This window comes from Etheostoma cragini, chromosome 1 (assembly GCF_013103735.1).
Source record: "Etheostoma cragini isolate CJK2018 chromosome 1, CSU_Ecrag_1.0, whole genome shotgun sequence".
NCBI lineage: Eukaryota > Metazoa > Chordata > Actinopteri > Perciformes > Percidae > Etheostoma > Etheostoma cragini.
In genome coordinates, this window is record NC_048407.1 from 31,495,463 (window position 1) to 31,512,980 (window position 17,518).

At 44.2% G+C, this 17,518-nt stretch overlaps 1 protein-coding gene across 1 annotated transcript; it reads right to left on the minus strand.

The window, feature by feature from the left end:
- Window position 1: 1 nt before the first annotated feature.
- Window positions 2-13,589, minus strand: si:ch211-146m13.3 (junctophilin-3). Its single transcript, XM_034859259.1, has 5 exons — window positions 12,093-13,589; window positions 5,899-6,679; window positions 4,605-4,729; window positions 2,411-3,660; window positions 2-1,252 (listed from the first exon to the last, which is right to left on the minus strand). The coding sequence occupies exons 1-5, from the start codon at window positions 12,472-12,474 to the stop codon at window positions 1,172-1,174; spliced, it is 2,619 nt and encodes an 872-aa protein (XP_034715150.1). The 5' UTR covers window positions 12,475-13,589; the 3' UTR covers window positions 2-1,171.
- Window positions 13,590-17,518: the final 3,929 nt, after the last annotated feature.

Genomic DNA, 17,518 nt, shown 5'->3' on the forward strand with positions numbered 1-17,518 from the left:
AAAATAAATTTGAGACGGAAAATGAATAAATACGAGGCACTCAGCATTCTCTCTGTCTTGCAAATTGCAAAAAAGTAACAAACTTGAATAATAATGACACATACACATATATAGTAGAATTAGTGGTTATAACTTAACAGTCTCAAGGCTGTACAAAGGGGAGAGGCCGACCCCTCCCCAGTATGTCAGCAGTTAAATGTGTATGTGTTGGTTTTTTTTGCGTGCAAATGTGTTTCACTTAATAAATTCAGGAAGTTCCTCGAGGCGTTTTAGACTCATGGGTCTTGGAGTGTGTTGTTGGTCGCTGATGAATCTGTTTTGGTCAGATTCTGTGATTTCGATCGGACACGTGAGCTGGCGTGGCGGCTGATTTTTTTTCTCCAAAAAAATCTCTGGAAGTGACAACCAGGGGATGGAGAGCATACAAATGGGGACAGGACAGTGATGTTAAAGGGATATAAAATGCACTTTTTAAAACCCCCACACAGCCTCATGCAATGGTTGTGTGTGTGGTTCGTAGTGGAAAAAAAAAGAAAAGAATAATGACGGAGCCCTTTAAAATGGTTCTACTGTTGCAGCATAGTTCTGTATGTAGCGCATAGTGCGAATAGGTGGGTTATAGAGATTTGTGGATGGCGGGGCAACAGGGAGAAAGGGTTAAAAGGCAAAAAGGGTAATTGTCTGTGGGGTTTTAGGACGGAGTGTGTGTCACGACCTTGGTTTGCATGTTTCTCACAATAACCAGGAAACAAAGGCTGCTATATTCTTGTCTTAAGTGATGGAAAAATGGGCAGAACTGCCTGAGCCGTCTCCAGTCCATTGAACATTAACCGATGGACACCCATGCACGTGTGTTCTGATACACCACGCTACTTTAAAGCTGCACTTTTTTGTCTTTTTTACTCTTTTTTTTTTTTTCAACTTCCTTACTTTCTTTTCTATGGTTTGCAAGCTCAAAATAAGCATTTGTAAAGGAAACGGTGCTTTCAGAGAAAACTGAAACGGGCTTCAACAGAGGTGAAAAGACCAGAAGCAACAATAGAAAGGCTCTGCTGTGTCCGTCACTCGAGCTGTGGGCTCCGGTCGAGTTGGCAGAAGGTCTGTCTCAGCAAGTAATAATATAATATACCGTAGTTATCAATAAGTCTTAGTAGATCATACCTGTATAAGCTTAAATAAAGAAGTGAATGAAAAGAATGGCTACTCCAATATTGAGTAAAATGACCATAACCACCAGGATAGAGCTGGAGCCCTAAAAGACAGAAGAAAAGAAGTGGGTTCAGTTAATGCACAAAACAGACAAAGACTCCACAGTTGCAAAGTGATTTGAACCATATTAAAGGTGCCCTGCCACACGTATTTCATTACTTTTTGGTAATGTCGGAAGTTCTATCATGGACTCTGTAACATTTCGTTGTGGACAAAATGCCTTGGTTACCTTGGTTACCTTGTTTCCAGCCATTCTAGCGTGGTATAGGAAGCCTGCAGGAAGACTCAAGCTAAGCTGCCTGACTCTGATTGGCTAAAGGCTAGCCACAGAGAGCCTGGCTATCAGCATCCTTTACCCAGTGCAACTGGGCGTGCTCATGAATAGTAATGAGCTCTGGCAACATGATGTCAGACTGACCAGCTGTTGTGATTGGTCTGATTTCTCCATTTATTTCTTTTCAGTGGCTAGAGCTGACAGAGGAGGTAGCAGTTCACACACGCATGGACCTGACATATTCAAAGAAATACAAGTTTTATGTGGCAGGGCACCTTTAAAAGAAATGGAAGTAAAAAATCGATTGATTTTTTTTTGTAATGAATCCTTTGTTAATAAGCAACGTTCAATCTGCACGCAGACACAGAGACATAAAGGTTATTTCTTTGATGATTATTGATAATTCAATCGTTATAATTATCTAGAGTGGCAACAACTAATCAATTAGCTGTCAACTATTAAATTAATCTGCAACTACTTTAATAATCGATTAATCGATTTGGGTAATTCTTTATGAAAAAAACAAGTTAAAGTTCTCTGATGTCAGCTTGTTAAATGGGAAGATGTTCTGTTCCTTCTCTCCTCTGTGAAAGTAAACTAAATCTCTTTGTAGAATATAGACAAAACAAGACATTTGAGGACGTCATCTTGGGTTTTGGGGAACACCGATTTCACAATTTTGTCACATTTTAACAAACAACCAATTGATTAATCAGGAAAAAAAATCAACAGATTATTTGACTATGAAAACAACCGTTTGCTGCAGCTCTAGCAAAGGAATAGCAGCTGTGGAAGTATCCAAGTACTCCTTTAGTGATTGTTTATGATTGAATTCTTATATTTAACCTTCATCAATAAAAGGGGTTGTGGGAAATGTGAATCTGTACTAAACAATCAGACTGACAGACAGTAACTGCGATGACTCACTGAGTTTGATTTGAGGATGAGATGCTCTCCTTCCTGCTCCAGAGTGATGGGCTGAGACTTGAGGGGTGGGGAGAGGGTCAGGTCCCTGTGCAGCGGCCACTCCTCCAGCTCCGCCCCCACATTCAGGTTGTCCAGCATCTGTACAGAGTCCATGGATCCCTCTCTGACCGGCCGAAGGCCTCGGGATCGCAGCCGGTTGTTTTTGGGGGCCGGGGACTCCGGGCCCAGCCCCCGAGACGTCTGCGAGTCCGGACACTGAAGCCTCATATCAACCGTATAGTCATTCATCCTCTCCTCGTCCTGCTCTGTGAGGCGCGAGTGGGCAGGGCTCCACCTAAGGGTGCTTTCAGCTGTCCATCCCCCGCCGGTGACTGCGTCTAGCCTTTGGTCGATTACAGTATGCTCGTTTAGCTTGTGGTTGGATGGGTTGTGCTGCTTTGGATGGTGGTTGGAGTAGACATGCTCTCGAGGGTTGCAACTAGAAGAGACGTGGTCCTTTGAATTGTGATTGGAGGGGATATAATCTTGGGACTTGTGATTGGAAGAAGCATGCTCAGAAGTCTTGTGATTCGACATGTTATGTTCCAAGGCCTTGTGATTGGATAAAATGTGCACCTGCGGCTTGTAGTTGGAAGAGGCGTGCTCGCAGGCCTTGTGATTGGTGGAAGAATGATCCCATGTCTTGTGATTGGAGGATGAGTACTCCCTTGACTTGTGATTGGAAGAGGCTTGCTTGGAGGGCTTTTGGTTGGACGAGGAGTGCTCCCACGCTCTGTAGGAGGAGGTGTGCTCCCGGGACTTGTGATTGGACAAAGATTTCTCCCGCGGTTTGTGGTTGGACAAAGGGGCTTGTTCGTGTCCGTTCACTTGGCCCTCCTGCTCCTCCAGAAGGGAGGGTGTGGTGGAGCGGCTGCTGCCTCCGCGGTCTGGATACATGTCTTCAGTCCAATTGTTAGCCCCTCCCCTCGGCAGATCCATGCCCCGCCCCTCCACCAGCACCTGGATCTCAGCCCCGCCCTGATCGTCCACGGCGCTCTGCCGCATGAAGCAAGCATTTCTGGGGCGATGGCCATGTTTGGGCGGGCTGTGGGGGGTCGAGGTGGGAACGCTCAGCACGGGGCTGAGATCAGGTGTTATCACAGGCGGCGTGGTGTCCGGTGTGCACAGCTCCGGACTGTCTGTTCCTGTCGAGATCACCTCGTGGTCTTTGTCCTTGGCGTCCTGGTGCTTGGGCCTCTGACATTCGAGCCCTAAAAAAACAGTTGGAGAATAACACCAGTGAAGTGATTTGGCACCAATCCACGGTGAGTCCATCAGACCTACAGAGAGTGTGTGTGTGTGTGTGTGTGTGTGTGTGTGTGTGTGTGTGTGTGTGTGTGTGTGTGTGTGTGTGTGTGTGTGTGTGTGTGTAGTGTTAGTAGCATGCAGGGTAACAAAAGGAGAGAACTGTTGGCTGAGATAGGATTTACCAAGTGAATACACTTGATTTAGAAGCAACATAGAAAACATAAAAGTGGGCAGAGATTTGGCAATAAAACTAAAATTGAATTAAAAAAGCCAAAATAAATAATAACATTATATATTTTGATAATCATATTTTTAATTGTAAGTGAAGAAAAAAGAAAAAAACACATGAATTTCTTTTGTTTTGGAGAAAGTTTTACTATCATTTACTTCTTAATTTTCCCATACTTATATGTTTAGCTAAACTGTAAACAACAATTTACTTTAATGTTTGTTCTGTAAAGTAAAAAAAACTTTTGTTACTTCACGGTTACACACGCAACGTTGAATGAAAAAAAAAAAACTTTTACTTTTAATTTCAAACCCGACAAACCCTGGTCTCCTGGGTGAAAGTCCTTTTGTTTTGTTTTTACACATTATGACATTATAACAACCTTATGACATTATAACAACCTATGTGGCCGTTTTTCAGTAGAAAACACTCTCTAAATATTGTCTATTAGACACAAACCAATCTGCTTACACAGTAATAAGACAGCGTTTACAATAAAACAAAGACTCAAAACCGTATATTAATGTTAATTCATCTATGTTAATGTAATTCTGCATCTCCTCCTCATATATCAAGATATGAATGAAATAACAGAGAAATGTCAGAGCAACATGTGTGAAACCTCTGAATTTCCTGGACCTAAAATTGGACCCACTCCTGCGTTTGTCGTCCACTCACCGTTGCCGTAGATGTGAAAGGAAGGAGAGAGCTCTTTGGCAGCGATCCGGGCCAGTCGACACTCCTCCATGGCCTTCTGCGCCACGCCTTCAGCGGCCTCCGCCTTCCCACGAGCGTGGCTCATCCTGAACAGCACATGGGGAAACACTGCAGTCACGCGGGATAAACAACAAGTCCTCCAAAACCACATGATGATACGGGCCCTTTGTTTCTAACCTCTAATACACCTGTGTCAAACCCAAGGCCCGCACGCCAAATCCGGCCCCAAATCTCGCTAATTTTGATCCGGCCCTAATATAAATTTAGGTTCCTAATAAATATTGGCCCACCTAGTTGTGCGCCTACTATTTTCCACAGTATGTGTTAGTATGTTTCCTGAAGTAAAGGATGTGAATTCTTCTGCCACCGCTGTTGAAAAGTTAAAAACATATAGTGTGTAGTTTCTGTCGTCCCCATGAGGAATTCTAACTAATGAAAACAACACTGTCGGTGCGTCCACATAATATAAGTTGCCCCTCCCCCACACAGTTGCTAGTAGCCAAGGAGTCACGGAGGATTAAAAAAACATGACGAACTCTTCATAAGAGGTCATTATCTTCACTTGAGTTTTCGCGCAGGAAAGTCACCGGACGCCACAATCTTCTGAACATTGTCGTACAGAGAGACACAGAGAGGGTTGTGTGGAGCTGATAGTTTTCATTAGCTTTGTAGCAACTCATTTGGCAATGGTTTGAATGTAATAATAATTTAATATCAAAAAGTTACTCACTAAAGCTTTGAGTACATTTTGCTGAAAATACTTAAAACCTCAACTTAACCCTTGTGCTGTCCTCCCAGATCAAGAATGGACAAAAACATTTTTGCCCTTTTTTCTGACTTTTTTTTAGTTTTCACTAACACCACCTTCCTACCAGTAGTTTTACATTACCTTTTGGAATGTATTGGCCAATAACCCTCATTAATATAGACTTATACCTATTATTTGAGTTAAAAAAGGAGAAACTATGAATTATTTTGACTTATAGTTAAGATCAGGGGATTGTACAGTTTACTCAGGGATGAAAGTGATCAATTGTATTTGCAAAGAGCGTTGTTGTTGTTTTTGTGGTAATTTGGTTAAAAGAAACTCATGTTTCAGATCAAATTTGACCCGAGGACAACAGAAGGTTTAAGAAAGTTTTTTTGCAGGGAATTTACTTGTAGAGGAGTATTTTTGACAGTGTGTATTAGTACTTTTACTGAAGTAAAGGATCTGAATACTTCTTCAATCGCGGTTAAAAGGTGAACCTGTTACCTGGACATGGCAATCTCTGCTTTCTGCTTGGAGATGTCTGCAGCCTTCTCCGCAGCTTCCACAGCTCGGTCCACCTTCTCTCTGATCTTACTGGCCCTCAGTGGGATCAGGTTCTTGCGTTTTCCGCTCACCAACATGTTCTGCTTGTACTTCCCCTCCTCCTTGGTGCCGTCAGGGAAGGTGGTGCATCCATACCCGTGCCTCTTGTTCCCCACCCATTCCCCTTCATAATGCAGGCCGTCCGAGCGCCGGCTCACACCCCAGCCGGCCCTCTGGTCGCTCCGCCACTCGCCAGCGTACATTTCTGTGACGGTGGCGTCCACAGGGGCGCCCTGCTCACTCTCGCTGGCATTGGAGTGGATGTCAGATGCAGCAGAGCTGACGGTGCTCATGCCGGCCTCGCTGCAGAAGGAGCTCTGCTTGCTGAGTTGACTGGCCAGCGAGCTTTTGGACTCGGAGCGCCGCAGCTTCAGGCCGCTCAGAATGGACTGCCGGAAGCGGCCTTTCCTCTTCCTCTGGCGCTCAGCTTCACTGGGAGCCGTAAGAGCGAACCCACCGCGCCCCACGGGGCTCCCAGCCAGCCCGGCCACCACTCCGTCCGTGGGCGTGGTGACGGAGCCGTCCTCCAGCACAGCCGGAGGGCCGTGGCTGTGCTCGGAGCGGAGGGAGTTTATGGATGTTCGCAGAGGAAAGAGGATGACTGCCGCCATGCCGTACGGTACGCTCTGCCGCACGCCATAGCCATGACGCATTCCGGCCAGCCACTGGCCTTGGTAGGTTCCTGAGAGACAAACAGAGACAGAGAGACAGTCAGAGTTATGTCCTTGTTTTATGAGACTCTCCTTCCCATGAAAACAACCCAATGAGTCATTTGTTCAATTATGACTCATATTTATGTTTATAGTGGCGGTGCCCTTTAGTGGTCACAGTAATGTGGCCGGAAGCAGGAAATAAGGTGACAAAGTATAAGGGCTTACTCACACTTTGCCTAGTTAAACAGTGGCCGAGCACGTTTGACCCCAAAGTCTGGTTCATTTGACTAGTGTGATCACTCCGTACGCTAAACCGTACCCTGGTGCAGTGGAAAGATTTGGGCCAGGGTACGGTCCGGTTGGACTCGGGGCCAGTAAGCAGTCAGTGGGTTCGTTAAACATGCCAGAGGACAGAACTAACGTTTAAGGCGTAAGAGACGGCTTTGTGTTGTCGTGCCCCAACATCTCCAAATAAGCCACAAAGTTAGCATTACAGTAGTCTATATCCACGACGTTCCACTTCCTAGATTGCTCCGATGCAGAAATTTCGCCGGATGTGACTTTTTTGGCCGGATGTCTTTCACCTTCCGCTTTCTTTGTGTTTGCGTTCTAATCTCCGGTGGATTTCTGAGGACAATGGTAAACTGCTCCTCAGATCTCTGCAGGGTAAATCTAGACAGCTAGCTAGACTATCTGTCCAATCAGAGTTCCCCTTCGAGGGGAACGACACTATGGGAAAGCCTATAGTGTCGTAACCGATGCAACGTCTTGTTCCCCTATCTCGGGGAACAAGGGTTACATACGTAACCCGAGACGTTCCCCTTTGATGGGAACTCGAACTGCGTCGGTTCCCTAACAAGTGGGCCAACTTTCCTTGTAAGGAGGTTGGTTGGGTTGGTGGACGGGTCAAACAAACACAGGACTTTAACGCAGGAGACGGGGTTGTGTTGTGTTTACTTTAGGGAACAAACAGAGCTACACCACATCCTGCGTTGTGTGTGTAACCTTCTGGAAGTGAAGTAACGTCTGATTTGAACCCCAAATAGTTTTTTGTGTCTAAACACAACCAAACTGCGACTGTTTCTCAATGGTAACATGTATAAACTGCGGCAGTTACGTTCTCTGGTTTAGATATTAGGTCGTATTTCCGCCAGGATCTTATCATTCATTTTTTGATTGCCTTTTATATAAACCGAGAAAAAAACAGGGATCTCTCACTAAGCGAAAACAGGAGAGAAAACAAAAGATTAACGAAAAAAAAGAAAAAGCGATGCATCTGTTGGTTGTTTCAGAGCGTAGGAAAAAAACAACCGATGTCGCCGTATGGTTTGGAGGACTTGTTGAATAATTCTCTGAGCTTGTTACGATCAGCATTTTTATTTATTCGTATTTTAGAATATTTAATATACATAAGGGTTTCCTATAAGTTGATTTTATAAGAATAATCCAATATCTTTTCCTACGAAAAGAGCCTCCTGCTTCTTGGTGGCTCTTTTTTCAAATTAAACTAGATGATAATTGATTGTGACAAAGCATGACTACAGTTTCTCGATGATAGATAGTTCATGCTCTTTGCTTCAGCATGAGGTCCTCGTCTCCTGCTGATGTGTAATGCTTCACGTGTGGTTAAATGGCAGTGACGTTACTGATGTTTACATCTGTTCTGTTCTCTTGGTGGGAACCATAGACAGTATATTAATGGACAAAGCATGTGTGACGACACCCATTGGTTTGTGGAGATCTATCCGTCGTTGAGTTTGCCGTTACGGGCGCAGCCATCCTGGATGTGGATGTGAAGATTTTAGACAAGAGGGAGGAGAGGGAGGAGCCTTTACACTCTACGTTACGTTGCACACTTTCACTGGCAATCACATCATAGGCACGCCCTAAAACAACCCCCGCTTTAATAAAAAAAAAAAACGAGACCATAAATCAAAAAAAAAACCACAACATTGAAAAGGTGACGCAAAATTTAAAAAAGCAAAAATAGTGTTTTTTTCCCCCATGGTTCACGGGAAGACAACACAGGGGTTAAAACTAGTGATTGAGACCATAATCTCATGAAAATGTTGACAGAGGTAATAAATCAAGTGAGAAGTGGGTCACTTTCTCACAGACTTCTACAGACACCGACCTCCTTTTGCAACCGCAAGTGTCGCCCCCTGCAGGAATTCAGATAGAATGCAGGTTTAAGTCACTTCTGTATTTGCAGGACTTTGTCAAACCGGATGCGTTGTTAAATATTATAGATCTGAAACTCTCGTGAGATCTGGCAACCCAGAAAAGCTAATGTTAAAAACAAGTTTGCGAATGCAAATGCTTGTAATGCTAAATATGTCTTTTAGCTCTACAAATTGATAATCCTAGCAAAAGAAAATATTAATAAATTATGCAAATATAACTTTTCATCCATCCATACAACGTCCACGCCCATTTAGAGGGCAGGAAGTGTTGACCGTTTAATACCAAAGGTGCAGCGTGTAATCTTTAGTTATAGAGAGTCTGTGTGAAATGACCAATGGTACATTCATCTTAGCTAGTTAGTTTGTTTCATAGTGATTCAGACAAGTAGCTTACTTAACTGGAGCTGTCCATGGTGCTGAAAAAACCCTAAAAGATACATGGAGGTTTCCATTTTTCCAGGCTATAAACTGTATATAATTGGTATGTTGTGTGGCATTGTGACACGTCTGATGTTAGGTGAAGCCTGTGGATCCTCACGAGCTAATTCTTTTGTAGTTTCCTGTGGCCTTTGCATCTTATTTACCTAATGTTTAAAAAACCTTTTAAAGCTTTTTAAGGCTCCACAAACTAAAACCATTGATCCGTGTGTGTTGATCGGGAGCTGTCCGTGGTGCTGGAATGAAAAACTGGACTGTCTCCCTCTCTGTTTATAGTGAACAATTAAAAACATGTAATGGGTAAAAGAATTACAAAAAGAATGATAAAATGTAGGCGCAAGCGTTGATTCAAACGTTTCAAAAGCAACTTCCAATTAATTTCACACATGTGGTCCAGTGTGGTTATAAAACATATAATTGTTTCAAGCTTTGTAATGATTGGACAAACAGTGCACTTTGTTTCAAATGCCTACAACTGATTTTTAATTCAGTGCGATATGTAGCTCAGTCCAGCTCACGGCTATTTGAGAAAAGAAGACGACAACACAAAAACAATTGCTAATAAAGCCGCAAGCTGCGATTCCAAGCTCAAACCCTGATTTGCACTTATGTAAGACATTTCAAGTCAATCGGACTTACGGTTGGGGGGTCGTGCCCCTTCAAAGTTGCTTTTTGAAGCCTTAATTACAGCGCCACCATGTGGCGGATTGGGTTCATATTTCTATAGAAGTGCATGCACACCATTTCTAGTTATTCCCCCAAATTTCATGTTTCTAGCTCATTCCAGCTCACGGGAATTTAAGCCGGCACAGCAGACAAATACTAATAAAAATATAATAACAGACAACCATAGAAGGGCTCTACCGCTTCACAGTCTGAACTTTCCATCCAAACCCAATGGTTGTAAAATCAATGCAAGCATCAAAACGGACTAGATGACTTTTCTCAGAGCTGATGATGGACTTCTTCAGCAAATTTAGTCTTTAGTCTTTTTGAGTGTTATTTTCCAATGTGGTGTATGGTGTGTGTGTGTGTGTGTGTGTGTGTGTGTGTGTGTGTGTGTGTGTGTGTGTGTGTGTGTGTGTGTGTGTGTGTGTGTTTGTAAAATAACAGCGTTTATTGGGTTGTGGAAAATGTGTCAGCTCGTGCGTGCTATATTCATCTGTCGGCGGTCTTCCACGTGATCGGAAGAGAGAAGCAGAGCTGTCGCGTGACGCAGTCTTTTTTTAATGTTTCCTCGCGTCACCATCTTTGTTTTATATATTACAGTCTCGAGCAGGTGTGTGAGGGTGTGAGCATTAGTGCAACTCCCGGTAAAAACAACCGCCACCTTCAATGCAGCACCAACACACACACACACACACACACACACACACACACACACACACACACATACACATATACATACATACATACATACATACATACATACCGTGTGTTCCTTCCACCTACATCACGCATTGACCTGGCTTACATCATCCGGGTCCTGTGCGGTGCGGTGCGCTGCCGCGCATCAGCGGTTATTAAACGGCCTAGATTTACACACGAGACTGACGGAGGCCGAGAGCCAATCAGAGAGGCAGCAGCGCATGCAAGTTCTGGTCTCTGGTGACACGCTGACCTGCTGTTTGCGCGTTACCATGGCGACAGAGGGGGTGATGCAGCGGGGAGAGGGGTGAAGGTGTGTTTTTATAACTCGCTCTAAACACTAGAAGTGCCGACTTCTAGAAGACCTCAACATGGTTTAATATTAGAAACACAGCCTGATTTATAATGATATTATAATTATTAATAATAATAATAATAATAATCAGTCAGACAGCAGAGCCCCTTATGTATTCATGGGGATGACATGGGCAGATTATGTGAGGCAGTGGGCTCCTGGACACCGTCATGTCTGATGGCTACACCCCAGCAACACGCCCAGACTCAAAGAGACGTGGCTGCGCTGTTAATCAGTTGTCACTTTTTGTCTCTTTGTAGTCACTTTGCGTCTCTCTGCTGTCTCTGTAGTCATGTTGCGTCTCTCTGCTGTCTCTGTAGTCATGTTGCGTCTCTCTGCTGTCTCTGTAGTCATGTTGCGTCTCTCTGCTGTCTCTATAGTCATGTTGCGTCTCTCTGCTGTCTCTGTAGTCATGTTGCGTCTCTCTGCTGTCTCTGTAGTCATGCTGCATCTCTTTGAAGTCATCTTACGTCTCTCTGTTGTCGTTTAGCGTCTCTTGCTAGTTGTTTGTGTCTTTGTAGTCACTTTTTCGTCTCTGTCCTCATTTTGTGTCTCTTTGTGGTTGTTTTGCGTCTCTTTCAGTTTAGTTCTGCAGGTGCAGTTGAACTCTCAGGTGCTTTTGGGTGAAAAACTACAGATGAATGAATGTTGTGTACTTTATGTAATCCTAAATATTTAATTCATGCTGGAGATAAGTAGAGGCTGTCAGACTCCTGTATAACGCTTCCTGCCACAGCAGATCTACACTATCACTCTTCTGCACAGATACTAAACACTACAGCACACTGTATAAAATGTGGGCCCCTGAACCCTCGTGCCCCCAGGCCTGGGCCCGGTAGGCCTGCTCAGTAATCCATCTATGCATGTGGATGTGACCTACATGTTATTTATGTAGCCGACATTGGAGATGTGTTACAGTGGGTTTTAGCAGCAGGCTAAGTAAGCGAGTCGCTCCACTTTCATCCTGAAAATCCATGTGTGGAACGGGAGTAGTAATGTTTTATTCAGAGAAGTCCGACGGGACTAAATCTGATCTCCAAACTGGAGTTGGTGAGAAGATATGTGGGGGGCAAAGAAAATGAGTGTAAGAAGCCTTACCTCCATCGGAGTAGGTTTCAGTGCCGTATCCATCCTGCAGCCCGTTGCTCCACGTCCCCTCGTACCGGGCCCCGCTCGCTGTGCTCTCCAGCTGCCCATAGCGACCTTTGAACCCCTGCGTCCACTCCCCTCTGTACTCCCAGCGGCCCTTGCTCTCCACTCCGATGCCATGCCGCTTCCCCTGTGCCCAGGTGCCCTGGTAGTTGTTCCCGCTGGGCCACGTGTACACGCCCAGGACCTCGAAGCCATGGCTCCAGGCCCCAGCATACTCGCCCTGACCCTGGGGCCCCGTGCAGACCCCTCGTCCATGGGCCTTACCCTGCTCCCACCCCCCGCAGTACGACCCCCCGTCATCAAAGTCAAACCTGCCTCCAGTGGACATGCATGAAACAGGTTTAGGCAAATCCTTAGAATGTTAAGAAAAAGAAAAAACAAAGGCCTGGTTCACTCAGGAGGAGCAAAAAGGGAGGAGGCCTCGTTGGAATCCGGTAGCATGGAGGTGCAGGGCCTCGACTCTCCCTCTCCTGTTAGTTCAGGACCTAAAACACCAGCTCCTGGTTTTGAAAGCAACAGGACGCGGCCCGGAGAGCATCGCCTTCCGATGGAGAAGCGGTCCAAGCCTCAGCGACGGATCTAGAGTGACGAACGCAGCAGCTGCTTTGCATGCTGCTTCCCATGGGCATGCAGACTCAGAGTGCTTCTCATCCTCCGCCTCCTCCACTTCCTCCTCCACCTTCCTGCTCCTCGCAGCCTCGCAGCCGGCCTGTCGCCTCAGCCGGTGCAGCGGGGCGCTCCAGACAAGCGAGGCCTAGGCTTTTTTTTCCGGCAGTCCCAGAGGCCCAGAGAGCAGCGGCGGCGGCGATGGCAGCAGCAGAGACCGAGCTCAGCTCGATCAGACGTTACAGCGTCAACACATCGCTGCCGCACCAGCACCCAGAGAGGGAGACAGCACGGGGATGCTGCTGCACTGGTACACCATGGAAAAAAAAAGAGAAGAAGTTGGAGCTCTATAGCATGGCCTGGAAACAAGGCTCAGAGACACACATCCATAACCACACACAGCCTCAGCCTGGCACACACACACACACCTCGGCAGACAAAACGGAGAGGGGATATCTCCCCTCTGCTCCGCTGTGATCTGAGGACGAGCCTCTCCTTGGAGATGAGGATGCGAAGGAGAAAAAAAATAAATTATTCCTCTCCCTTTCCCTTTGTCCTCTTCGTTTTCAGCGCTCGCCTAAAACCTGGATTGTTGTTGTATCCCAATTCCACCAAGTCATCTGTCCTCTTGTTTTTTCGGCCTCTCTCTCTCTCTCTGTCTCTCTCTCACTCCCTCTCTCTCTCTAAAATCTGCTCATTACAGGACTGTTCCACCCCGGCCAATACCCCTCCCCCACACACACTCACACACACTGAACACACACTCCTTCCCTCGGCTCTTAAAGAGATAGAGATGGAGGGATGGTGCGAATAGCTGCATGTGCGGAGAGCTTGCTCTTCTCTTTCCTTTTGGGGATACAGCCGGCTTCTCCCAATTATCAGCCCCGTTTCCCTCTCTTCTTCCTCGCAGACTGAGGGCTCAGTGATTGATATTTCTTTCACTGTTGTCTCGTAGGCAAACCCACAAACCGTTGCTGTCCCTCGAGTGAGCTTTATTACACCTTGACTGACTTTTGCACGTACACAGTGTTGTGAATATCGTTGCTGTCAGGTAAAAACCGTATTTTGAGCAGACAGAGTCAGACAAAATCACCTTGTCACTGTTTAAACAGCTGGAAAACACCCTGACAGACATAAACGGTGAGCAATAGCATTGGTTAATGAAAGAAAAGGACAAAAGTAGTTTTAAGTTGTATCCTACATGCACTGTTGCATTGTTTTCCTTCCTGAAGATGTGTCTGCGTGAACCTACCTTGAACCAATCCTTTCCTCCGCCGTGCCCCCTCTTATCTGCAGTATATATTCCCTCACGTCATAACAAACGTACATACTATCCGTGTGTGTCTCATTAAACCTTCAGAACATTGTGAGCTGAACTCCGCTTCGTGTCGCGTACAGGCCGAGCCAGAAAATGATCGGACACGAACCACAAAACCATCGTGATCGGACTGCCTCCCATCTGGGGATGTAGCGAAGCGTCGTGAAGCGGTTACACATCGACACAGATGTGTGAAAAAGTTAACAACTGGTTGGATTAAAAACTTAATTCAAACATCCTAGATGGTACACTTCTACACTTTGCTGTAATTTCTACAGTTGCTTACCACAAAAGGCCCAGTAAAATACCATAATTTTTTTTTCCGGTTAATTACTGTAATAAACATTGCATTATGGGTATTACAATTTCATTTACAGTGATTTACTGTATATTTTGAATTTGCGGTAAGCAGGAAGCAACCCTCAAATATTTTAAATTTTTTTAATATAATGTCCCAAAAAAGGGGGGTCAACTCACCACATCCGCTGTGAAGTGGCACATATTAAAAGATCTGTTTCTTTCTTTTGTTAAATCCATCAGATCTACTTTGATTGCACTCTTTACTACAGCTTCCTAGTTTGTTTATTTTAGATTTTTTAATTTAATTTTTAAGGCAGATTTGTTTTAAAATGCTTATGTTTTTTTCAAATTCTGTTTGTGTTATTTAAGATAAAATACAATTTGAAGGTTGCTTATGATAAGAGGACACATCTATTTTTTTATTTTGGGGCATTTTAGGCCTCTTTTTAGGATGTAGGAAGATGTGAAAGGGGAGAGAGAGAGAGAGAGAGAGAGAGAGAGAGAGAGAATAACATGCAGCAAAGGCCCGCAGGTCGGAGTCAAATCTGCGACCTCTGCAACAAGGACCGCGCCTCTGTACATGGGGCACACGTTCTACCAGATGAGCCGTACAGACGCCCCACAGCTATCGTTTTGCTCAGTTAAGACAAATAAAGAACTATCTTTCAGTTGTTTGTCTGCAGCTCGTTCTGTTAAAAACAATCTTACAGTGAACTTAAAATCCTGAATCGGATTGTGGGTCGAGTGCAACGTTACACTTCTAATCATAATTTGTGTTTCTTTTTTATTAACCTTTATTTTACCAGGACTTATAATGTCTTTTACAAGGGAGTGCTGGCCAAGACGGCAGAACAGTAGTTCCATAATTTAAAATATACATTAAAAAACCGACATAAAAAGAAGAAAAAGACTGTTGGTAATATTACATTTTAACATCATCTCAACATAATCACCAGCAGCGCCCAATAACAGCACACCGATACCGGATAAGCAGATGAAGATGAATGGATGGATGGATGGATGGATAGATGGATGAATGGATGGATGGATGGATGAATGGATGGATGAATGGATGGATGGATGGATGGATGAATGGATGGATGGATGGTGCATTTAGTACTCAAATAGTCCTAAAAACAACCAGCAGCTGCCACTCTGATTTTATCGTCCTATGACACTAATGACACAAATCAAAGTTTTTAACTTTTTCTTATGTTTTTGTCCCCTTTTTTCCATGTTTGTCATCGTTTAACCCTACTTGACACTAACTTATTAACTTTAGTTAAGTTTTTTTTGGGAGTTTATGGTCAACAAACTTCATTTTTAGGAAATTATACTTAATGTTTGCGTTAGAAAAGCAGAAATGATGAATTATTTAGACTAAAATTAAAGGATTGTATGTTGATGGATAATCACAGACTGGAATATGTCAACTTTTACTCAAAACTATTTCAAAAACACGTCAATTTGTTTTCAAATAGAATAAAATTGAATAAGACCCCCAAAAGTTAATGAAAATAGAGATTTGTACTTGGCAAAGAGCATGTGGGGAATCAATCATGTTATTTTGGGGAATTAAAAAGAACATTGATATAGGACAACGGGTCAATTTAACCCGAGGACAACATGAGTGTTAATCACACACCTAACCTCAGACGTCGGTGAGCTCATTTAAAGCACCAAAACAATTGGTCAACACATCATACGTTAAGGTTTGTTTTCAAAAGAGATTTGAGGAATTTCAAAAAGCGAACATTAACATTTCAGCTTTAGCGCCAATTGATCTCTTCACACATTGCTCTGAGACTTAATTTTTTTTAAGACTCTTGTTTGTGCTTTTCCGCCTTTAATGGATCGGACAGCTGGGTGAGAAAGAGGGGGGGGGGGGGGGGGGAAGACATGCAAGAAACCATCACGTCGTTGTCGAACCCTGGACCTCCGCATCAAGACATAAACCTCTCTCACCTCTATCAGACTCAAGTGGCCAGGGTGGCTCAGCTGGTCGAGCAGGCGCACATTTCCACAGAGTTTAATGCCTTGATGCAGAGGTCAAGGGTTTGAGTCCGCCCTGTGATGATCTCCTGCATGTCTCCCCCCTCTGGGATGTTGTTGTTCAAATGTTTGGCTAAGTCCTGGATCTTCACAATCCTACCTACAGCACCTTTAAGAAGATGTGTGAAAAGGCCTTTAGACCTCAGATGGTTAGAAATACTTCTATTTGAGGTATATCACATATGGTCTGTTGGTGAAGTAGCACTGATCGCTTTGAGGGGGTGATACATTTTGGCCCCACCAGAGGCCGACATACGTACAGTATATAGACCGGAGAGGGGGACATCCCGACAAATCACACCCTGAGTGTATATATTTGTGTGTCTCAATAAGCCTTCAGAACATTGGGAACTGAACCCTGCTGCGTGTTGATTCTGATCTCGTGTCTGCTTTTAGAATCAACTCGCAGAGGACGGGAGGCCTGGATATCATCAAGGATTTCCCAATTTGATTCCAATTTGCAAGGTCCTGATTCGATTACTTTTTGATTCAATACCAATTATGTTAGGGACAAATTATACAAGCAAGAAGCAACCCTCAAATGTTTTTGTTTTTTTATAATGCCCCAAAAAAGTGGGTCAACTCACCACATCCATTGTGAAAAGGCACATATTAAAAGATCAATTCTGTTTCTTATTTTTTTTAGATTTAATTGGAAAACCGATTATTTTAACCCGGCCCAAAGGTCACGGCAGTAGATGGTATGAACCATAAAAACAAATACATTTCTACGGTCTGATTTAGGAGCTCCATCACAGTCAATACAGTCAGATTTATTGCCCTAGCGGTCCCATGGTTAATTTGTTTCCAATCAATAACTGCAATATGAGTGTATTGGAAATCTATCCGTCATTGAACGCACCATCTGCCGGTTTGTGGGACCAGAAAATGGTGTCAAAGACGGACGGACGAATAAACGTAATTCTCGTAATTCTCCTTTTGACCTGAGTTCTCCTTTAACTAGTTAAATTTCACCTTGGACCGACCTGAGTTCACCTTTGACCTGTTCAAGTTCTCTTTGGACCGACCTGAGTTCTCCTTTAACCAGTTCAAGTTCTCCTTGGACCGACCTGAGTTCATCTTCAACCAGTTCAAG